The sequence below is a fragment of the Antrostomus carolinensis genome, unplaced genomic scaffold, assembly GCF_000700745.2.
Source record: "Antrostomus carolinensis isolate BGI_N321 unplaced genomic scaffold, ASM70074v2 scaffold31556, whole genome shotgun sequence".
Lineage (NCBI taxonomy): Eukaryota > Metazoa > Chordata > Aves > Caprimulgiformes > Caprimulgidae > Antrostomus > Antrostomus carolinensis.
This window is the reverse complement of record NW_010322232.1, coordinates 5,011-29,856: the sequence shown is the minus strand read 5'-3', so window position 1 is coordinate 29,856 and position 24,846 is coordinate 5,011. Positions and strand designations below refer to the sequence as shown.

At 38.2% G+C, this 24,846-nt stretch overlaps 1 protein-coding gene across 1 annotated transcript; it reads right to left on the bottom strand.

Moving 5' to 3' along the window:
* LOC104526629 (protein unc-79 homolog) lies at positions 1–24,033 on the bottom strand. Its single transcript, XM_010170151.2, has 9 exons — positions 23,933–24,033; positions 18,633–18,710; positions 16,044–16,133; positions 12,786–12,961; positions 10,933–11,119; positions 9,303–9,500; positions 6,633–6,710; positions 1,815–1,856; positions 1–1,128 (listed from the first exon to the last, which is right to left on the bottom strand). Exons 1-9 carry the CDS (start codon positions 23,954–23,956, stop codon positions 928–930), a joined length of 1,074 nt encoding a protein of 357 aa, XP_010168453.1. The 5' UTR covers positions 23,957–24,033; the 3' UTR covers positions 1–927.
* Between the last annotated feature and the right edge of the window lie 813 nt (positions 24,034–24,846).

Genomic DNA, 24,846 nt, shown 5'->3' with positions numbered 1-24,846 from the left:
GTTCAGGTCCAATCATGCTCCTCTTGAAGTCTGCAACATAATTTCTGTAAATATCAATAAGAGTACGTCTGGGATATCAATTTTTATTTGCACTGTATACAAGTATTGACAGAAGAATACAACACAGTAGTCACAAAATTAAAGAGGCTTCTATGAAACCTACAAATAAGAGCAGTGCAGAATCAATGAAGTAAAAGCAGTATTTCAAAAAATAATAAATCAGACTTGTCAGCTTTGGAAAACAGTACTGAAGGAAAAGACAGATGAATTGGCACAGTTTAACAATCTAATTTCTAAGTGCACTTTATAATAACTCTCCTTACGAGCTGCTGTTTTCACAGAAGATAATGACAAAAAGCCTCATTAGAACATCACTGTTTTATAGTGACAGGTTTTATTGCATTGCCAGCTGTGAATCTAAAACCAAAAACCAAAAACAAAAGCACCACCGCCCCCAAAAGCTCCTATAAACTCCTAAAACCCGTTTTCTTTTGTTATCATCAAAAAATAGCAACATAGCACTTCCATATGTTTGTGAATACCCACAATTCTATTTTTAAAAAAACTAGAAGTTAAAGAAAAGTTATTTTTGTCTTAGCCTCAAAAATAATGTAAAGAAACATTTAAGAACAAGATACTTCAATGATCAAAGAGATATGTACAATGTCATAGATTTTAGTCCAATCCTGCAAACACATGTTCATGAATGCAGACTCGAGAACCTGTTGATCCTGAGTAAGCGTAATTAAAGGCTGGCAGGATCAGGCTCTTAGCTTCACCCACTGTCAGCTTTTCCACAATCTGTCCTAGGCTAAAAAGTATAGATACAGCAAATACTCTGTATACTGATTTGTACAAAAGGTCTTTTACAGCTCTAACCTTGTTATTGTTAGGCTAAAAATGAACATTTGGAACAAATTACATGAATCATAAAGGATAAAATTGAGATGCAGCTTCTGATGACTGAATTTCCACTTGAGCCATTTTAAATTGGGTACACTGTAGCCACTTGCGGAGCACAGATGAGCTATTGCTCATTTGTCCTGGCCCTTGTAACATCCTTAGGCTGTGATGGTTGACATTGCTTTGGATGGCTTGGAGTCGTAGCTGGAGTCCAGCAGATAAATGCTGTTGAAATAACGCAAAACATTCAGTTTCTTTCCTTGAACACATACATTAATACAGCACTACAAAAGGTGCTGGGTTTTGGCCAGTTTCCTCCACTGCTCCAATATCACATTTCTTTCTTCCACATCCTGCACTGTAGTGATGCCATGAAAGACAAATGTGCTTACAGAAACAGCTCCATACTAAGACCAACTCCAACACTTTTATTCTCATCAAACCGCACTGATCCACCTTGCTCTCTCTTACAAACAGGGACAGCTGGCACAGTTTTACCCAATCGATCAGGCCCACAATATCTGCTGTAGAACCAAAATCCATCTCCTGAGTCAAGTCCCAATCCTGATCTGTCAGGGGACCCTCAAGCCTAAGACATCAAGCAAACCACAGCACAGGGAACAAGCAATCTCAGTAAACAGGGCGGAAAGGCCCTGCTGCAGAACCTGGTTAGAGGAAAGTGTTGAAGAAGGGAGAGCAGTACTGATTACAGGACAAGTATCTTACCTGATGATGCTCTATATGTACGCTCACACCTGAGACCTTCAGTGCTGAGCCATTCAGCGCATCTGGATATGCTACAATTATCTATTTTCAGGAGTTTGGACCCTACATCTAGTGATCTTATTTCCAGAATTTACAGAAATGTATAAAGCTAAGAATAAAAGGATAAGGTACTAGAAACAACTTACCTTTAGATTTGACTGTATCATTGGCAACCACATTGGTATGAGCTGTAAGAAGAATGGTATAATTTGTTATTATACAAGGAACTGTAAATATGCTCCAGTTACTACATGAGACAGAGAGGGGCATATCTAACACATTTAGCTGTCTGAATGGACATAGCCTCAACCACAGATCTGAAAATGTGGTTATTTTTAAATGATGCATATGTTTTGGGGCAAGTAACTCTTAGAGGTAAAGAAGCCAGCTTCCCTTCTTTGTAGCTTGATGAATCACCAATAGCAATTACTGCTATCCTGTTTAAGGCAATGATGAGAGTACAGAATAAAAACTTGTTAAAGGAAATAACTTCTTATTTTTCTTGAGGGTGTTTCTGTATGTGGAATAAATACAGTAAATATTCTGCATGGCAAGGTATACATCGAGAACTGAAAAAACATGCAGCAGAAGTTCCTAATAATAGGCCAGATATTTAAAAGGTAACCAGCATTTTATAAGCCACTAGTCACATCAGTCCTTGACTGCAGAATGTGACCTGTAGGCCTAGGAGCACAGGTGAAAACTCTTAACTATCCAGAATGACAAGGCAAGGAGGTCTGTAAATCTGTCACCCATGATTGGATTGATATTCAGTATTTCAGTCTCATCAGAGAACTTTTATTTCTGAATGACTATAACCCAACAAGCTTATGGAAGACAGAGAGGCATTTCTAGCAAGAGTATTCATGTTCTCCAATATTAATTTAACCACTGAGGTTATTCTTTTAAAATGTTCCTCCAAATGGCATTAAAATTTGCAATTTGCCAATTACGCTACTGGGAGCTGCAAGTTAAACCTAATCACTATTGACAACATTAGATAAAGTGCTGTTTCTCTTGTGCAAGGAATGATAATTGTTTCAGTTTCAGTGCTGTTTTGCAGGAGAATCATATGCAGCTCTGTCAGGACTGATTACTTAGTCTACCACATAAAGAACCATATTCAAACCTCAGCATTTACAGATAGATGAATGCCAAAAGAGCTGGAATGCAGCCAGATGCAGCAGATGTGCGAGTTCTGTACATCCTTCTGTGGGCTCTCACACTAACTACGTGCTTAATAAGATCCAGTGACAGCAAGTCCTGATGTGTTTTTTGGAGAGGAGGGAACAGGTAAACATACTGAGAAGCCATGCTCCATGCCACACTGTCATCAACAAAATGTCACTGGAAATTTCATCCAGCATTAATGAAGCTCCTGTGGAGCCAGGCAGTGGTGACAGGACTCGTGTCAAAAGTATGTCAAGCAAGGAGGGAAGCTAGGCAGAAAACTCAGGGTACCCTCTGCATCTGAACCAATTCACTGGACATCTTTTACACTCAGCTGAAAGAATCAAGCACGTCTTGCATCCAGTTCATCTTGTCCCAAAGCAGGTATCTAAAACAGATCAGGACGAATCATGTCCAGAAACACCTGTTTACCTCTGCTGACTGTAAAGGGCATTCACAGAAACTAGCTCATAATGATACCTATGCTGTAGAGGTCTACAGTTAAATACAGATCACTGTCCTCCAGCATCACTGCTGTCTTCCAGGGTCTGGACACATTTAGGGAAATTAAACATTCTGCTGCAGGCAAAAACAAGCCAACCCTCCACTCCTACAGTTGCCAGTTAGATAAATGAGACGAGAAGACATTTTTATTGAAGCATTTGAGTTTTATTACCTAATCCCTAGCCAGCCTTTTCTTCAGAAAGGAGGAACACAAAGTCAGTTAGAAAGAACAGCTGGAAGAACAGACTGCTGTCAGACACTGTCAATTTTTTGGAGTTTGTATTTTCAACAGAATTATGTTGAATGCAGTGCAAGTTTTGATGGAAACCAGGCTGGAGAACAGGTTGGTCACTGTGCTTTTCTGGCTTCCCAACTCTGCTGCCTGTCGAGTTCTCTAAAAGTCTACCCAGCAGCTGTTGGAGCTGCCTAAAACCTCTGGTTCTCTGGAAAAGCTGTTATGGTTTGCTGAGCAGCTCCCTTCACTACTGTAGGCTCCCAAATTCCTCAGACATACATCTGATGGTCAGACAGAGCACTGTGATCAGCAAGGAGCTGGTCTCCATCATCAATGGCTGTCCTGGGATGGCCAGTCTCACAGTTCCTTTGACATAGAAAAACAGGAGGAAAGCTGAACACTTTCATTTCAGCCCTCCTAAAGCAGAATGCTTCCCATCAAAGGGAAATATGATGAACTAAATATATATGTAGGTATGTGTGCATCTGCATAAATGTGTATATATAGATATATATCTATCTCACTCACTCCGACTTAGAAAGAAAAATAAATACATAATGGTTGAAATGTTTTCACAGGAAAGAAACTGTTTTCCTCACCAGACTGGTAAAGATAGTCTAACATCAAATCCAAAAAAAATCCTCTGAGAATACAGGGAATGGCTCAAAGACTATAGGGGGCAATCAAGACATGTCTCAATGCTATCAGTGCGAGTTTAATTTAATAGCAAAGGTCAACACAGTACCAGGAGGAGGAAACCTCACAGCACCAACACAAGGAGGAGATGAAGGAGTGCTTATCTCAGGCATAAAGAAAGCTCTTCTTTCAGTGAAGGAAAGCTGAAAGGAAAGCTACGTCTTCTCTTTCTCTCTTGTGTTCAGACATTTTCCTCTCGCTTGTCATGGCCACCTAAGATACCTATCCCATGAACCGCCTGGCATCACGTGACATACACCACCTTCTCCTTGTGGTGCATTAAAATACGAGTGTGTTGAATCATGCAATGACTTCATTAACAAATTAAGTTTTTGCAGCACCTGATTCCTTAGGTGGAATAAAATACACTGCAGTAAATATAATTATATGAATGATAAATGGTCAGGATTTATCAGTGCTACTATGCTCAGTTCCAGGAGGAAATCATTGGGAATTATTAATTTTGCTGAATCAATCTCCAAAAGAGAGTTAAGTATGTTCTGTTTAAAAAAAAAATCTCTCTCACTACATTATGTCCTATCCTTCAGTGAAAACTAAACTTCATTTGAAAGGTTTACATCTAAATTTTTTTTTTTTTTTTTTAAAAAGAAGCTTTAAAGCACAATACAAAATTGTTACATTATCAAAGGCAGGGCAATAAAAGATTATCTAGAATAAAACAAGCTACCAAAAAACTGCCCAGTCAACTCCTTGTAGACTTCTAAAGCAGGAGTAACAAATTGCAGATCATCTTCACAGCCACTTAAGAAGAGAGTATAAAAGTTGATCTTTTTTTAAATTACAGAGATGCCACTGACTTTCTGGTTCCTGTGTGAATAGGCTTTACACTTTGGCCTCTTTGAAGGATTTAAAACATACAGTAAGTCTTTCCCCAAATTGTGACACTTGCTTTTCAGATCTACAATAAATATTTTTACTGTTAGTTAGTTTTGGAAAATAACTATTAGTAACCTGGGCTACAAATTCTATAACACTATTATATTATGTATGTATATTGTTCCTGCATGATTTCACTTCAGGACTAAGTAAAAGGGATTTAGTCACCCTGATTCTTCTCTTCCATCTCCCATCCACTGAACACGAAAGAAAACTTAGCACCTTAACTCTGAATTTCACAGGTTTATAAGCTTAATTTTGTAGTAACATCAATGTCCTTTTAACCTGATTTAGCATATTATTGAGATATACTCTCAAATATAAACCCCTGAAAGTGTTCATTTGGCCCTAAAGGCCTCTCTTTTCACAGCTTTAAAGCCATTCTTCATCCTTGTCAAATTCTGGACAACCTGGACTGGCTGAAAAAGAAGCTCATATGTCTTCCAGGGACAGCCATGATCACTTCAAGACCCCATAGTGACAGAGTTTCTGTAGTGAATCAAGTCATTACTGACTATAAATCCATATTTTCACAATAAGCGTGAATACTTTCATGCCAGTTGACATCAAGACCATCAATTTTAGCTACTTTATTTTCAAATCCTGCTTGACCATAAAAGACTGGAGTAAGACAACAACCAGAAGTTTCCTTTATGGCAACAGAACATATAAACCAACATACTTCCGTTAGATCCAGAATGTGTTTAAGTACTTGACTTGTTGATATTTTATGTGAAAACTACTTTCAGAATAATGCAATGGGAAAACATGTAAAAAAGGCTAGGAAAATCGACTTACTACCTCAGTCCTTTGGGAATCTGTTCTGAAAATGCTGCAAACCATAGGAGACTGACCACCGATTTCCAAAAAAATAATTTTACATGAATGGAGCATGCAGGATTTGATTCTCTAACCAAACAACACCCTGTTTCACATCCTAGTGGGAGAAGATTCACTATCAAATAATATTTGACTAGGTCAGACCCGTAGGTATATAATAACAATAAAACCACTGTGGCACAAAGTTTTTGTTTTCAGCCTAAAAGAACGTGAGGATCAAAACAATGAGGTGACCTGCAAAGGATCTATGATGATTAAAAGCTACAGAATGGCTGAAAATTCAGACAGTACCTAGGGGTCCTCAAAGTTAGTGACACCAGTTGAGTCTATTAGAGGAATAAGACCATTGCAACAATGGAAAGAGAAAGCAGATCATAAGTTCATTTAAAAAAAAAAAAAACCATGGAAAACTTGTATCTGAGATTATGGTCTGGTCTTACTTCTTACCAGAGATTTTATTTTTTGTTATGCTCTACTAGGTTTTATTTCTGCATTAGCATTCAAGCTCAGCTTCTTCCACTTTCTTTTTTTGAGTGGGAGGGGAAGCAGAGGACACTACATCTACAAATCACAGTAGACAGGCAACATCCTTAACTAAATATTCATGGTGTGATATGCCTACCTTTACAAAGATAGTAGAGTTGCACTCCTGTAAAGCCTCCATTAAACTAATCACATGCAGGCATACCATTTCCACCATCTTGAAAAAAACACAATCAAACAAAAACAAATTAGTGTTCAGTATAAGTGTTGTAAGCTAAGCCAACAGTCTCTAAATAGAATCTTCCTGTATTGGCTTGGCAGTTATACTGAATCATTAGATGTGCATTTCTTAATCACTGACACATAAGATTAAATATTACATGAGCACATAAGAGACATTTCTCTTTATTTAGTTTTCCCCTGATGCAGCAACACCTATCTGTTACATATTTCAAAATGCTTGATGTATTCTAATTCATATCACACATCAAAACAAGTTGCCTTCATCTTTGTTCTTTTCAGACATCATAAATCCTTTTACATGCTTTTTCTGTGTAGTTCTCATCAATCAGTGTCAGAAATTGATATTTTTATTTACTGAATCTTTGAAAATTAACATACCCCAAAAAACCACCTCTTTTTTCACCCATCAAAAGACAATTTATTGTTCTGAACTGGCAGCTAGTCCATAATTTTGTACCATGAATTATGACAGATGCAAATAGCAGTTATTTGGTTGTAGACAGCATTTTATGTTTTATATTGTGTAAATTCATAGGTACAAGACAAACAACCTGAGCCAGCAGCGAGTATTTACAGTGCCTGTCTGAACTATGTGTAAATTCCCCTCAATAATAATAAACTTAGCTTTTATATAGTGCTTTTCATCTTCAAAGCGCTTTACGAACACTAACTAATTAACCTCACAACACCCTTGTGAGATGGGCAAGTATTATTATCTGCATTTCACAGAGCAATAGCTGAGGCAGAGAGTCTAATAACTTGCACCAAAGCCACATAATTAGGTACTTTCAGAATAAGAATTGGAACTTGGGCCTCCCAGGGCATAATCTTGTCCTAAGGCTGGACAAGAAGCTTTTGTGTCTGTAGATGTGTTATGCACTTTTCCCATTCATTCAAATGGAGCTTCATGAACTACTATTCCCCACAGGGGCTTGTCAGCCACAGAGATCTCACTAGATGTCGGAAGCTAAAATATCATTTAAAGACAGCTTTAGGTGGACCTTGCCTGATATGGACAAGACACAAGGGAATAATAACTGGTTCAAAGACATTTAAGTGCATTCAACTTCAATTACAGTTGAAAGGACAAAGATCCATACCTGCCCGGGGTTGAAGATGTTTCCCACAGGGAAAGGGGAATTTTACCTAAAATAATTTCCATATAGATAGAAGGTTTCCATTTTAAAAAGAAAAAAACCCAAACAATCAAAGAATGAAAATCTCACATATGAAGAATCTTTCTCACTAAAAGCTTTTCTCAAGTTCTCCATAGAATCATAGAATCATAGAATGGTTTGGGCTGGAAGGGACCTTAAAGATCATCTAGTTCCAACCCCCCTGCCATCAGCAGGGACACCTTCCACTAGACCAGGATGCTCAAAGCCTCATCCAGCCTGGCCTTGAACACTTCCAGGGAGGGGACATCAACAACTTCCTTGGGCAACCTGTTCCAGTGTCTGACCACCCTCACAGTGAAAACCTTCTTCCTAATATCTAATCTAAACCTCCCCTCTTTCAGCTTAAAGCCATTTCCCCTTGTTTTGTCATTAGTAGCCCTTATGAAAAGTCCCTCCCCAGCTTTCTTGTAGGCCCCCTTCAGGTATTGGAAGGTCACTATAAGATCTGACTGGAGCCTTCTCTTTTCCAGGTTGAACAGCCCCAACTCTCTCAGCCTGTCTATCAGGCAGGGCTGTCTAACAGCCCCAACTCTCTCTCTCTGTCTATCTAGACACATATACTAGTTATCATCCCAGTTAAAGTTAAAAAGTTTTGACAAGTCATGACACTTTCTGAGAAGTCATAACCCACAATATATCTTGAACATCAGAAACAAGCTCTCAACGCTAAGCCTGCACGCAGAGAGAATCCTTAGTCAATAGGAAGCAAAAGCAGCACCAATGAGAAGGCTGCTGGAACCCCTCTGGGTTCTTAATGTACAAAGTTGCTCCAACAGCAGTGAGTAGTTGAGATAAATAAAAGCTTAAAAGTTACTTAAAAAAAAATGGTCCGGACGATTTCTGGACAAAGTGAACATTTCTCTTTCAAACCTTATCTCTAGAGATACCTCCTTCAAGTCATTCATTACTCAAAAATATTTCCAGAGATATTTATGCAGCTTATTTTTTATGAGTAACCAATGGGTTACAAGTAGTCAAGTGTCAGCATTTGTGTATTTTTTCACTATCACATGGTAAAAAATACTGAAGTGGATATTCACAGAATTAACCTAAAATACTTAGTTGCTCCTGTAAGGCAGAGTCAGATGAAACAATAGGACCACTGTGAAGAGCTGGAAGATATATAAAATGAGACCTGATGCAGGGAGCCCATAATCCAACAAGGAGCAACTACAGCTCTTGACTCTGTTTCAGGCAGATCTTGGCTAGATCCTGTTTCAGATGCACTGCAAGGTTACACCACTACTAATTAGCTTTCCTTTTAACTTCTCAAAAGCATCAAAGTTGCTTTACTATTCGTAGTTTGATGCATGCCACTGGAACACTGAAACAAAGCCAAGCCCTCCAGGGTTAATCTGTAGTAGATCTGTACACAGCACCTGACTCACCACTTTGTTATGTGCCATCAGCTGTAGAATGCTAGGTGTCACTCGGCTCCAGAACTCCAGGGCTGTAAGGATTGCTGTAAAGCTAAATTCGTTCTGATTCTGGACTGTTGGAGCTACTGCTGTTTGTTCACAATACACTGTCCAGAGCTGAGCAAATATAAATGCATGGAAGAGGGAACACATATGCAGAACAGATGTCTGTAGAAACAGAAAATAGAGGAAAAAGTTTATTGAAATAAGTGTACTGGCACAAAGTGCAGAGGCTTTCATCAAAGCACTCCTCTGTCATGCATCCCAGTGTGCAGTCTTGCCCCTCACTTTCCCACTTTTCCCTTCCCCTAGGAACTAGTAAGTCAAGTACACTTGATAACATCTTCTCCATGTTTAAAAACTGGTTTTATATTTACAGACTAAAAACTGCATTTGCAAACACACACTCCCATGCAATCTTAGTGTATGGCATTAAGGTCAGTCGCTTTAAAAAGGTTAGTTTTGCAGAACAGCTACTTGGGACGAGTCCTGAGGCTTTACGGATGGAAAACTCCACTGCAATCTGTGGAAGGCCTGGAGGCTTTGGCATCTATAATTCCATTTCAAAAATGCTGCTGGAATAAGTCACTCAGATTCTGATCACCTGAAAGGAAGGCTATCATACAAAATAAACCATCTTACATCTGTTCTGTTAATCTGTTGTCCATTTCTACCTTGCTGGGTGTCCTAGGACACTGGGACAGAACTGCTCACAGTCAATGAAAGTAAGTTTTGGAAAGCTAACAGAGAATTCATTTTGCAGAGTCAAGCATGGCTCTTTGCTAATATGTGTTATATATCACAGTGTCTGAGCTTCTAGGAGTGCTGGACATTAACTACTTCATTTCAAGAAAGACACTTCTGGTCAGAGATGTTTTCTCAGTTTGCAAGTGCAACAGTGATTCATGCTCTGTGGCAGTATGACTGCATCAAACGTTGCAATGGTTGCTTGGTAACTGAAAAGAAGTATTTGAAAGAGCAAAAAAAGGACAAAGAAATGAATGGGAAGCACCAGTGTCTTGGCTGGGTGCAGGGAAAGAAAGGGGATTTTACATACAAGATAAATGTGTGATCATTCTGCTTCTGTTGCTAATAAAAACCAAGTTGGTGTCAGAGAGTGCTGCTATATCTGTCTTAAACTACTGTCACAAATGGCTTATGATTTGCAATAACTTTTTTTTCTGAAGGTGCTCTGCACAAGTTGTGCCTGAACTGTCATTGTTTGTAACTAAATTTGATCACATTATTTATAGGTTATCCAATTCTACTATACAACTAGAATAAATAACTTTCTAGACATTTGCTACAGAGATGGCCATTGCTAAAGCTTCAATTTGGAATTCAGTTTTTCCTTCCTCACTCCTGTGCTGAGGTATTTTAAAATAGTTAAATCTCAAACCTTAATTGTATTGATTTCATGACCAGTTTTCTATGCGTGAAGAGGCAGCTATGAAAGAAAAACTACAGAGCTTTCTTTCACTAGATCTCAGGTTTTAGTAAGGTTTTACCCCTCTTTTTTTCTTAGGAAGAAATTAAAAGTTTTTGCAATAATAAGGCAAATATTATAACACACGTCCATTTAAAACACAGAATCCCTTACCTTTGATTGCTCTGGAAACCCAATCAGAATAACAATAAGGTGGTCAGCAATTTGTGAACCCGCATCCAGTGGAATAGGCATGCAAGATGATGGAGAATTTGGACAGACAACATTGTGTGTCAGAGACCCCAGGAGTAGCCACGACAGCAAACGAATGTGTGACACACATTCTATGAACTCTTTGGGCCTGTCAAGAAAGAGTGAATTTTACAATGCTGCTAAGTTTTCTGGTTTTCCCCAAAACATGGAGTCTCCTTTTGCACACTCTGCAGATGTAGTCTCAGTGTGCTGGATGCACAGATCATGGGTAGAGCTTATGGGAAGATGAGAACCACACAGTGCTTAGTGGACTTGACATACCATTAACAAGCCCAACAGAACATATATGGTGGGTCTAAGAAATGGTCTCTATAAAAGGATAAAACATTCACAGATTCACTGGTTCCATACACAGTGATTTTTCACACAGAAATTATCAGGTAGGAAGAGTTGCCCAAGTGGAAGCGCTCCTCCCACCTCCTCTGGACAGCACATAGCTGACATGGTGATGGCAGGAGATTCAGCATTCCACAGCGAGCTCCCAGACACCATGCCTGACTTCCCTTCCCCTGTGTTCCACTTCTGCATTGATAAAATTGAGTTAATGTCTTTTTTTCCTTAGCCTCTCCTTGGACATTTGGACTGCATGCTTTTGAGGGCTTTTTTATGATGCTTAAGTATTCATCTATGACCTAGTGCAATGTCTAAAAAGAGTAACACTTTTCTGGTGTCACCTTGTCTGTCCCCTTGCCGCTATCAACTTCATATTATATACTCATTTGAATTCACAGGCACAGGGAAAAAATAATTGTTTTTCAATCAATAAATCACTACTTACTAGGCGACTCTCACTACTGGTTTTTATTTTTAATTTGATGTCATTGTCAAGGACTCAGCACCAAAGAGGCATTCCATTTTTTTTTTTTATAGACTCTGGTATTATGCTCTTCCTCAAGCACCTACAAGGTCTTAAGGGAATTCACTACCTTCAACTCAGAACACATAATCCTCTTTTTACATGTAAGAAACTAAAGCACAAGGAGATAACAACTCCATATTTACAAAACTAGATATGGTCTCCATGAAAGTACAAGCAAACGTATCTCCAGGACTGGAGCCTAAGCAGCTCAGTCCCCAGAATCCTGGGGCAGGAAGTTTGGGACAAAGCTGGGACAAGAATACAGGTTTTTTTGAAACACAGTCCAATGGTCTACACTCAAAACACCTTGTTCGTTGTCACTGTAAAACAATGGCCACTATCTCCCTTCTTTTATCTTCTTTCAAAGATAAAACACCACAGACTAGAATTTCTCACAGTGAAAAGGGATAAAAAAACATGTCTTGATGAGCAGGATTTCTCTCATTTAACTTTAACCAGACAAAGTTAGTATTTATATCATCACTTGAATAGGCTTATGCTTACAGCTACCACTCATTTGTACTCCATAATTTCACAGGACATTTCCCATTGTATTCTCTATAATTTCCAACATATTTTTTATAATTCTAGGACTGACCAAGTACCTGTGTGTTTTCCATTGTCTGTATCTAGATCGAGAACCAAGTTAATCGCCAGGGGAACTCCAGGCAAGCCAATGGAGTTAGCTCCACTGTCCCTTTGGCATGTAAGTTAAATATTGCATTGATGAACTCCTCAGTTAAATAAACACCAGGGAGCTGCTGACCAGCTGTTTCAATGTCCCATAGCCACTATTCCCTACTATGGGTCTTATCTATGAAATCTGGCAATAAACACAGAATTTTGTGAAGATTTCTAACTTAGTATTCCTCTTCCTGTGGAAAAGCATTCTCACCCTTGTTGCATTGCAGAAGGAGGATGGTACAGCCAAGGCAAATATCGGATCACAGCTTTGTTGTCTCTGTGGTTTCCCCGTGTGATTTCCATAGCAGCAATCTGAGCTAAACCCACTTTCAGATGTCCACCAAATGTGTCTTCGTGCAGTGGCTGAGAACAGGTCTTCATGTGACTCTGCAAGACAAAGATCTGATTTCCTACCCAAAGAGTACTTTACTTGAACTAAGTTTTTCCAAACAACAGCATATTGTATTTCATTTCCCTTCAGTTCCTCAGGGTCTCTAACTGTGTCTACAAAACTACAGAACAAAATGCAGAAACAGATTTTAAAAACTATCCAGTCCCTATATTAGTAACAGCTTTATGATGCAGCTCTTTCCATGGAGGGCCACATTTCCAAGAGCCCACACAAAATATGAATAGTGCAAAATGTATAGGCACCTTTCTGAGTACAAACTAATGGTTGCACATCCAGACAGCTTAAGTGAAGACGAAAGAATCTAACCATTTAACAAGGTAGCATCTGGGCAGGAAACGCCTTCCCTGTGCAATATTCCATTTATGTGTACAGATATAAGCCATTACTCGTTCATAAGTGATATGACTATGTCACACTATTCAGCTGCTACAAATGCCTTTAAGCCCTGGAAATAAAATAGCTAAGCCTTTTGCCAAGAAACATGCAAATATTTATTCCTGGAAAGATAATTTATTATCCTACTTTGTCAACTCTAAGGAATGTTTCATTGGTGCTTCTTGAGCTACTCCTATATTTCTAATGAAGCTAACTTTGCATTACCTTCTGTTACTAGACTAACAGAACACATGCTGAGTGCATTTGCTTGTTTAAAGGAGAGCCATATGCTTTGCACAAGAAAATACAGGTCATCAGTTATTAAATTATTACAACAGGATAAAAATCAGTGAGCCAGTAATATTTTACAATAGTTAAGTATCTGACCCCAACAACTTACACTCTTAAAGATCATTTACTTGAAGTCTCTTTAAAGAGAAAAAAAAATATGATACCAGCATGATTATCTAATGAATTTGTTATATAGCCAGGTAAAAAGGATAGACAGGTATGCAGGCAGATACATTGTACTTCTTAAAAAATGGTGGAATTTTCTAAATAAAACCTTGCTGAGCTTTACCAATTAGAGTGTTATCCCAAAGGGAAAAAATTAACAAACTGAACAGGAAAAATGAACTGGATTGTGATTATCTTGAGAATTAACATTCAAAGCTTCTTTATAATGCAGTAGTTGCTAATAGGTAGGACTGAAAATAATTAACCTCTTTCAAAGAAACTGTTCTCAGACACAGAAAATGAGACATTGGAAATTAACAAACAATTTCAACTATTTCTGTTCAGTGAATTTCTACAGAGAGTAGGAATTTCAAAATTTGAAAACCAAGATTAAACTTCTTTCTGTTAGGACTGTTACTGGCCAAATAAATAATATAGCATTCTTTGTGTCAGTTTAGTAGTCCAGATGCTGTTGATGGAGATGCATACTCATAGTAAGAAACTGTACAACTGGACAATCTTAGGACTCACTTCCTATGAACACCTCTGTTAATAAAACCCAAGCAACGTAAGCAAATATATTACATCAGCTTTCGAGAATATGAATCTAGAAGTTGTGAATTTGTTTAAAGTTCTGACAATTTGTAAATTCAGAAGTGCTCACAATATTTTCCCAGCTATGTTGGAACCACAGAATAAGTTCATCTGGTCTAGTTAAATTTTCATTTTCTAAAGTCAGCCAAAGCTTATTCTTTACAATACATACAATTAGAGTCATATTTGACTCTCCTGCTATGTTATTCTTGTTCTCAGATTTTGTATTACATGGCTGAATCCAAACAACATGAAATTTTAGACCATTTGGTTCTGATTTAGTTTTAAATGGCCCAGTTACAAAAGAGCTATTTTGTCCAGTAAAACAAGGTTACAGTGAGTTTCAAGAGACATGAGTTTCAGTTTTGCTGGGAGCCTTCCTCCTTTGCGGTCAGTATTATTAACTTGCAATGAGATGTCCCCTTTGGGGCATGAGGTGGGGTGGATGAGGCAGGGGAGAGCGAGCGAGCAAGTGTGCCAGATAAACTAGTAGAGTAAAAGTTCTCATCTCATTACTTCATAAATAAACTCCAGTATCAAAATTCACTACAGGTTACAATTTATTCTCTTTTGCCTGCCACAGAATGTTTGTGTGAACTCCTGGCATGAAACACTCCAGTGCATTTTTAGCAGAGGTTCAGTAGTAGAGGGGCCCTTTCAGTAAAAAAACCATACTAATTTCTCAGAAAAACATACTGCCAATACCCTTTATTAGTGGGTGCATTCTGTGTTGTAGAACCACAGTGGCTCTTGAGGTTAGAAACAAATGCAAAAGCTTGCTCAAAGAACTTCCCTACAAGACCACATACACAAAAGCCACAGCACGTAAGCAATGGCAGTATGATTTGTGCTAGCCAAAACTGGAGAGCACTGGTTCTCTCACTGAGCTTTAGCTCACATAAAAGCAGCTTGGCAGCTACTTGTCTGGGCCCAGTGATGAAATGAACTCTTTCAGTTGACAAACTTCCCGTTGGATCACCAAGTTACTGGTGTAGAAATACTAAAACTCTGCTGCCAGATTTCAGAACTAGCTGCATCTTTGACACCACAGACTCCTCCATATCTGGAATGGTCTCTCTGTTGCACTCCCACACCATTCATTTGTCTTGCAGTTTTGCAGAAGTTAGAAGCATCAAGGCCTAGCCACACCTTTGCCTCCCTTTTGCATGCTGAAAGAAATCCACCCTTGTTCAGGGTACCGGTATGTAGCCCAAAAGACTAGGCTCTAACTTTGCCTGGCATTGAGAAGTGACAGTTGGACGGCTCCACTACAAGACAGGTGTTTTCCCTCTACAAAAAGAAAGATTTTAACCACCGAAGTTTCACCTCCAGCTCCATGCTCACTTAGTACTCAGTTTCAGATGGTATGATAAAACTACCTACTGGGATAGCGTTATGCTAGATAGAATAAATAATATTGCCCCCTCCACAGCATTATGACTGACAATTAGCAATATATTAGCTCCTTTTTACTGATCCCTTAAAAGTGTCTAATCTATAACAGTACTAACATTTTTTTTTAAAAAAGGAAAAAACCCTGTCCAATCATTTCTCCCAGGCAAGTTAATTACAGAAAATATATTTTTTTAAAAAAGCACATACACTTTAGGTCAATGGATGCCCAGAACCAACCTTTAGTTTGGTTAACGTATGCATATCTGCAATGAAATCCAGCACTTCCCCGACATATTGCCTCATGCATTCCATTGCTGCCGTTCCACACTAGAACATAAAAGAAATGTTAAAGTACAAGGTTTGGAATATGTTCATGTTTTTGTCTTTGCTTCTTGTTCACCAGAACACAATTTGTCCATCTCACATTCTTTATTTTACTTTATAGTTAGAGTAACTACTTTAATTAGGAACAGCCATTCTTTGATGTTTTTCTTCTCACTGTAATATGCCCTCTTATCTGATGATAGTATAAAAAGATAGCCTAGTCACTGTAGCTTCTTCATGCATCACAAAATACTCTTATCTCTGACAGCAATGAAAGATTAACTGATGAAACTTTCAAGAATATCCTTGTCATGTCATCCTGAAATTTACAGTGGCCCAAAATCAAAGTCTTAAAAAGTCGATGAGAGTTTAACAAATTGGTTCTTCAAGCAGCTGAGCATTTGTGCAAGTGGAACCAATCAGCTACAATCCCAGAAAGCAGAATTCAATCACAGGCACAGATGCCCTTATGCTCACATTAATCATGATAGAAAAACAATTTAAATGACTGGCTTCATGTATTTCATGTGTAAACATTACTAAAATGAACATCATTGAAATTACTTTTTTTTTAAAACTAACAAAGGTTTCTAGGATATTCCTGTAGCAAAATCATTCAACATACAGCATTCTAATGGCACTTAAACTAGTTGCAATTTTCAAAATGGGATGCAAGAGCTGTATGGGATACATGAAATCCTTCATTAAGTACTCCAATTGGACCATAAAGGTGTAAGCAGTAAGAAACGACCTGTGCCAGAGCAAAAATGACCTCAAAGGGAAACAAAAGGACTCAATGTGGTGCTTTATGTATTCCCATAGTACAAATTTTCATAATCCTTTTCCTAGAATACAGTGAGAAATGTGAATCTGGCCTTCAGCTAGTACAAGACATGCCCAAGGTGTGCAAAGCCATCAACAGAACTAAACTGCCAGACTAAATAAAGGCTTCCAACAGACCAGAGAACCCTGGAGAACAGCTTTGAGAAGGTGAGACAACTGACCCACTAGGGAAGATATAAACTTCTGGTTTTATGTCAATAATCTGAGGTGAAGATAATGCCAGCTGAATTCAAGGGGAACAATGGATGCCTCATTCTTAGGGACCAAGTAAAAGCAATGCTTAACTTCAGAGGCTATACGATGAAATTATATCCAAATTAGGTATCTTTTTGAAATTGCCAAAACCTTTTTTACCCAAAGTCATAGGCTCAGGGCAAACATTGCATTAAAGTTTACAGGGGAAAACTACTCTTCTTTGACCTCGATTTAACTACCTACACTTTGTAGCACAGAAGCTGATTACCATATCTGAGTACACAAATGAACCATATTTAGATTTGAACAGAAAATTATTAAACCATAATTGAGTTTTAGTGGCTGAAATTTTTAAAACTGCTAGCATTCCATTTTTAAGCAACTGTCCTGGGGACTTCTCATTTTTCTTTGTTAGCATCAATCCACATAGTGTTGAACTATACCACCTTCTGGCTCTTCAAATGCTATGCTTGTCAGTTCCCTTGACAGAATAACAAACAGTAAAATAAGGTCACTGGCAGCCCTGTCAGCGTATCCTCCATCCAGTTTATGGGGACTATGGATTCCCCATGGGTTCAAAAATATTGAATAATAGAATTATAAAAGATACTACACTGAGACCTCTGAATAATAATGCTCTGTTGCAAAAGACTTATCTCCAACCATCTATTCTGTTTCATTCAAGCAGCAAGCAACTCGATTCTCTACGATTTCTTCTGAATTGATCAATTCCCTATCACACGTTGTAACACCAATGTCAGTCTATCTATTTAAACCAAGTATAAATTAAAATATTCTGTTGGGAGAAAAGGCGAAAGATTTGCATTAAAAAGTCACACACTTCAGAAGATATTCAAGAAAGATCAATTAGGTCACCCCTAAACCTGACAGACATACATATAGGGAAACAGCTTGTGAAGTAGACCTGGGCTAACCCTCATCCATTCGGGTACTCAATTAGATGTATGATAGTGCAAGTCAATTGTGCTACATCCTCGCGTGTTCATATTCAGCACCTAGACAATTATGGGTACTGCTAACTTAGCTACACTCATCAGCAGGATATAGATTAATACCTTATACATTACTAGAAAAATACTGTTAACTCCCTTCTTTAACCAGACAGTCTTTGGTCAGAATGGAGGCAATGGCTTGCAACTTCCCTGCTGCCATGTTTTGAGGCATTCAGCTGGTATGTTCCTCACATTGTCTTTTTGAGCACAGGCTCCAGCTAGTCAGTCATCTGACTCAGGATTATCAGTGAGAGTATGGGAAGCGATATCAAGTTCAGAAATTTTCCAACATTAATAAAAAGGAAGAAGCATCTCAGCCTCTGCCTGCAATACACTTTGCCACCCAGAGAAGAAATGAAAAGGAAAGAACGTTCAAGTGAACCAAAATGAGCTAAATAAGATATATTTTTAAAAGTCAAACCTAAAAGATGGAGTTTGATTCAGTACTTACTCCAGGCATGGAGGCAATCATCTGTTTATGCAAGATTGTTGACTCAGCTAGTTTTGTTCCAGCATCTGCACAAACAAACTAAGAAGAAATTAAAGACAAATTATTTTTAAATTCTTTTTGAAAGAACCTGAAGACACTAATAAGTTATTCACTACTTCATTAAAATCAGTTCAGATCTCTTATTGCTTTTATCCATGGTAATTTGCCTTTAGAACTTTCTTTCTTTATAAATAACCTAGTTTAACTCACCATTATAAATGAGCTAATTTTAATTTTTAAAAAAAATTGACTTCAATGTGCTTAATTAACTCATATATGCTGCACAGGATCAATTTGAAGAATATTATACAATAATATGTAGTAATATATCAGATTTTCTTTGTGAGCAAAAATATCTATCTTTGCTATTCCTTGCACATGTCAAATGTTCCTCTTTAATTACAGAGTAAATCACAACAGAAGATGCTAAGGCAGTATGCCATGTTCTTCACTGTGATATTACAACACTTTCACTAAACTTGTACAATGATTATTATACGAACAATTTTGAAGTTGAGAACATACTGGTATGGTGTGGTATAACTTCTGCATAATACAGGCCACAATACTAAAAAAATACAAGCTCTTTCTGAGAGAAGGCCAGTATCATAGAATATCTCTGGTTTTCTTATGCTTTTATTTTTTCTTGCCCTTCCCCCCCCCCCCCCCCTTTATATTTCCAAATCCCTTGACCCAAAATCTCTGGTGTACACAACATTCATATGTTAGACCTGCTAGCACTGTTATTTAATCATTACAAGCTTCAATAATGAATGTGACACCCTGCAGATGATTTGCCTGTTACTAAAACTTATTGTCCTAATACTGTACTTGCACTTGAGCAATTTCTGTCCATAGTGATGCAATGGAACATTCTAAGAAAGAACAGACAAAAGAACTGTCAAACTAAGGTCTAAGCCTTAATTTTCTTTCTTGAAAATGAATACTGTGGTACCTTCACAAACTGAGAGAGATACTGACTACACAATATTTTACAATTGCCTGATGCATGTGTGTTAGCAGTACTCTCAATGATTCTCTTCTTCAGAGTATTTACAAATATCCTTTACAGACCTAGAATTTACTCTTACAGTTCCACAAGCTTTACCTTTCAATGACAGATTTAATCTGAACTCAGACTGCCTACCAAGGCTTAGAAATTACTCAACATATGTCTTGGCCAAAAGTCTGTTCTTTGGGATAAATACCAGAAAGACACACCTGAATTTAGTTTAATAATTTAATTAGGTATCCTCAGACACAGACTTGGCTTCATTTGACTCTTCTTCTCGTTAGAATTTATTTTACACCAGAATAAGCAAAATGGAAATACACCAAGAATCTAATTCCTACTTCAGTTGAAAGATGGCTTGGTGCTCTTCTGTACACCAGGTCTAATCATTGCATGGGATGCAAAAGAATGCCTTAGGGTCATGGGCTGTATCAATCCAGTAAAGAAAGTTGAGTCTTAGTTCAAACAACAACCATGACTCTCCACTTCTCTTTTAAAAGAGGTACCATTAATGGACTTATGCAAATAGATGACAGATTTTCTCCTAAAGCACCTTATCTCAGAAAGAACAACACTGATGCTGGCTCCACTGGACAACAGGTATGTTGTTTTCCTGTGTGAAGCATTTCTCAGTCAACCATTTGTGTGTAGATTAGGGTTCCCTTGTACTAACATCAGCTGCAAAAAAAGGACCATAATTCCCTGAAGAATCTGGCTGAGTACACTTAGCATCCAACAGTGAGTTCAGTGCACTATTACAGACACTGTACAGCACTCATCATATAAGTCAATAAAAAATCCTTGACAAAGACAAATGCCATTTATTTCAGACATTTTCTTTTAAGAAGAATAAGAAGCAGCAGCTAAAGCAACCTCTACTGGCCTCCTGTAAGGTTGCTAGATCTTTTGTACAGAGGAGTTTGAGTTAAATAACAGATATTAATTTATATGTGAAAAACAGCTAACAAACTCCATTCTGTTTCTAATGAACAATTAGGCCTTGTTTAGCTTATCTTTCTCATCATCAGACTGCCAGTTCCAAGCATCCTTCTTAAAGCTGCAATGCAGTCAAAAGAGGATGGGGAAACCAAACTCAAAATGAAAAAATTCTTACATTTCTAGTACAATTCTCTGTCATTTATGCTGTCTCCCTCTACAAAAACTGTAACACATTAAGATGTCACTGGCAAGACAGTTAATGTTATCCATATGTAAAGAAAAAAGGAAAGAAGAATACCACCACATTGCAAAAAGATGAGAAATGGGCAAATAATTGCCATGCCTCTTACTAGCACTGTCTGCTGAGATACAGCCGCAGAGTAATGTCTAAATGGGAATGTCTGCTGACTGTAGTGAATTATCGCTATACCATAATCTATCTATATTATACCTCCATTCATAATCAAGTTTTAAAAACATATATTCTTATAAACATTTATATGTAATTTAAAATCCTTCCATTCAGTAATTAGTAGACCAGCTCTTCACAGAAACACGAACGGGAATCACTAGATATACACTGATTTACATTAGCTGAAGGTCTGGCCCAAAATAGGAATTACCTAAAAAAAATAGATCAGATGATACACTGAACCTTAGAGCTCGCCTGAACAAGCAAATCCTAATGAGACACTAATATAATTTGAAGTCAAAGGAAATCTTGAAGATGTGTGCTGGTGAAATGTGAGCGGGAGAGAAGTGCTGTGAAACAAAATGCTGGGTGAAGAAGCAGTTCCTATGGAAACCCATGGAACAGCAGCATGTACACGATGGCTTTCATTTGCTAAGACAAATTAAGGAGACAGACTTTCTGTACCCTTTATCATCCAGGACACCTATGCAATGATTGAGGTGATTTGGTTAAAATTCTCATTCTTTGTAAAGTGGGATAAGGTTAACTCTCATCTTAGCACTGATGTCACCAGTGACACTGATGGCACCGTGTAATCTGGATGAATGTGGGTGTCAAATGTACGTTCCTAGGAATTCCTTTATTAGTCAGCCCACAACTGATCTAGCATTAAATTAAAGTGCTCCCAGCTCCTTTGCAGTCCTGAACATTTTGACTGAACCTCTGTATTCTGTGCGCACTGTTTGTATAGAATCTTGTATACAGGCTAACACATCCATGAGGACATGACTGTCTTAGAAATTAAAATCATTTCTGTTTGGTGCTGTGTTAACCCTGCTACAGCTTTATAGATTCAAAACCATACAATTTAAATTAATATTGTAGTGGTTTTGTGTGGTAAAGAGGTGAACCAATCCCTTCTTCTGTTAACAACACCAAAGGAAATTAAAATAATCAGATATGTGTTTTTACTAGTAGGTTTCTTAAATTACAATGCTGCTTAAGATGGGCTTAGTAGTTACTATGGTATTTAAACTGAAGAGGCTGTTGAATGATTCAGACCACATACTACCAAGGGCTGCCAATTTGCACAGTCAATGGGAGAGGTAGTCAACATGCCTCCAACAGGCATCTACGGCAGATGGTCTGAATACAACCCCTATTCTTTACCATTGACTGCATAGAAACAGAAGCTGGTTGCTTTGGATAGCAGGAAATATGAATCACTTCATCAGCCACTGAAAGAGAGACATCATAAAATACATTTATATCACATCAGGTGCTGTTGTGTAAGGTATGGATACATCCCAAAGTGAATACAGCACATGGGAAGAGTGCTAGGAGGAAAACCCAGGCAATTATCATTTTACCTTTATGAGATAAAGATAATGTAAGAGAGAGTTTTGCTTACTGTGTCTACCAGGCAATTGACTCAATGTGAAGGACAAGTGTTTATCAGTTAAATCCCACTGACATGGCATGTTTGCATTCTCAAATAAGGAATTCAGGATTGACTAGACTGTGGGACAGTCACCCTTTGGGGTAGCCATAGGACTGGAGCAATACAGAAAAATTGCTTTATTCCATAATATAGGAAAAGTCAATTCAAGTCAACAAACACCGACGCACATGGTATCAAGCTGCATCACTGCACTCGTAAGATGGAAAGAGGTTGGTGGTTGTTAAGTTACTTGATGGTCTTGGCTGGGACCCAAAAGAAAGAAGTCTGGGCTTAAAAAAAAGAATTTTTGCTTTTTAAATTAAAATGGATTAAAAAAAAAATAACCCTTCAGCATCAAAAGAAAAAAAAAAATGTTATTCTTCCTCAACTTCTTCCCCTTACAGTGATGGAATAATAGTTGTTTTCAGAGTTATCTAACTGCTATATAATTTTACTTGTCAGTATTATTTCTCTGTTAACTCACAACTCACTTATTTACTATGAGTAATGCACTAATACTCAAAAGAAAATGAGCCCATAGTAAGTTATATGAAGCTTTGATCCCATAATGAGTGAATGGAGCTGTGATGCTGGGAGCATTATGAATGATCTACATAACACACATCTTGCTTGAACCTCATGGAGTACCATTACACTGGTTCCCTATCATTTTTAGTTACTGAATGTATATAATGGCTAGCTCACTGTAAACAACCAGAGCCCACTACCTGTGATTAAAACTGATGGACTTCCGTAAACTGTTTTTGCAGGACAGGCTTGTGGTGCCAAACAGTGCCACACTTGGCATTTTGGAAGCAGAAAGATTTTTCACAAGCTTGTATCTTACTTCTTCAGTTTCCCTATGAAAAAGCTAGCTGAACTCCTACCTCAGCAACCCACAGACTGAAAGGAACAGAAATATTGTCTATGCATTCTTCCCTGGAAAATTCCATGTTAAAAGAGAATGGCCTGCAGAGACTGGAGACAGCTTACTGCCTGCCTGAATAGACAGAAATTGAGTTCTGGCCCGCGATCAGCTAGCACCCCTTCCCCCACAAACTGCTCACTGGCTATGGGGCTACAATACGGGACAAGGCAGCAGCTGGGGCAGCTGCCCCATTGGGACATGGTATGAAGCTCAATGGACTCAATCCTTACGGTCTCTTCCAACTCGAGATATATTGTATGATCCTCAATACATCAGCAATGATGCATAGGTCGTCATAATCCTAGGAAATGTGGATTCTCAGTTTAGTTTCTTAAATTCTAGTGAGGGAGTCTAAATAGATGCACCTATGGTTACAAATGTAACTAGATTTTGATTCAAAATATTCTCACTTTCCCCTGACGTTGCTGGCACTTTCTGCAGCCATGCTGGACTTGGTCCCTCCCCGCCTCTACCCCAAATTTGAGCCAAGACAGGATCAATATGAGAATTACATAAGAATCTCCTGTACCTGCACCAACAGCAGCAGATTCATGTCTGGTAAGGGTGACTTTAACTTGAGTGCCTGCAGTAACTCCAATATGACACTGCGCGTCAAGTAGAATTTGTCCCTTTCCTACAACAGAAAAACACAGAATTATGAATGTCCTGAAATTCACTGACACCCACTAGTATACTGTAAAGATACTTTTAATCTAAGTTTGAGAATAAAAAAGTTACAAAAGGGTACTGGTTTCTCCTGTCTTAGAAAAAAGCAGACTTCATTTATCATTTTTGTAATTCTACAGACTTGACTGAACAGATATCAATGAGGGTGATTCTCCTTTGACATTGTATCAGGCACTATATCCAAGATTTATATACTTCACATGTGAAATATAGATAGATTTTATAAAACAGTTATAAGGCCTAGGGACGCAGCATAGATTTCACTAAGTCATTCCATACAAAGGGAAAAGGGGAAAGCAGTAAAGATGACACAGGAGAACAAAAATGGCAATAGAATCCTAGAATCGTTTTGGTTGGAAAAGACCTTTAAGATCATCGAGTCCAACCATAAAGCTAAGACTGCTGAGTCCACCTTTAAACCACGTCCCTAAGCACCACATGTATGCATCTTTTAAATACCTCCAGGGATGGTGACTCCACCACTTCCCTGGGCAGCCTGTTCCAGTGCTTGACAATCCCTTCAGTGAAGAAATTCTTCCTAATATCCAATCTAAACCTCCCCTGGTCTGGCAACTTGAGGCCATTTCTTTTTGTCCTATTGCTTGTTACTTGGGAGAAAAGACCCACACCCACCTCGCTACACCCTCCTTTCAGGTAGCTGTAGAGAGCAAGAAGGTCTCCCCTCAGCCTCCTTTTCTTCAGACCAAACAACCCCAGTTCCCTCAGCCACTCCTCATAAGACTTGTGCTCCAGACC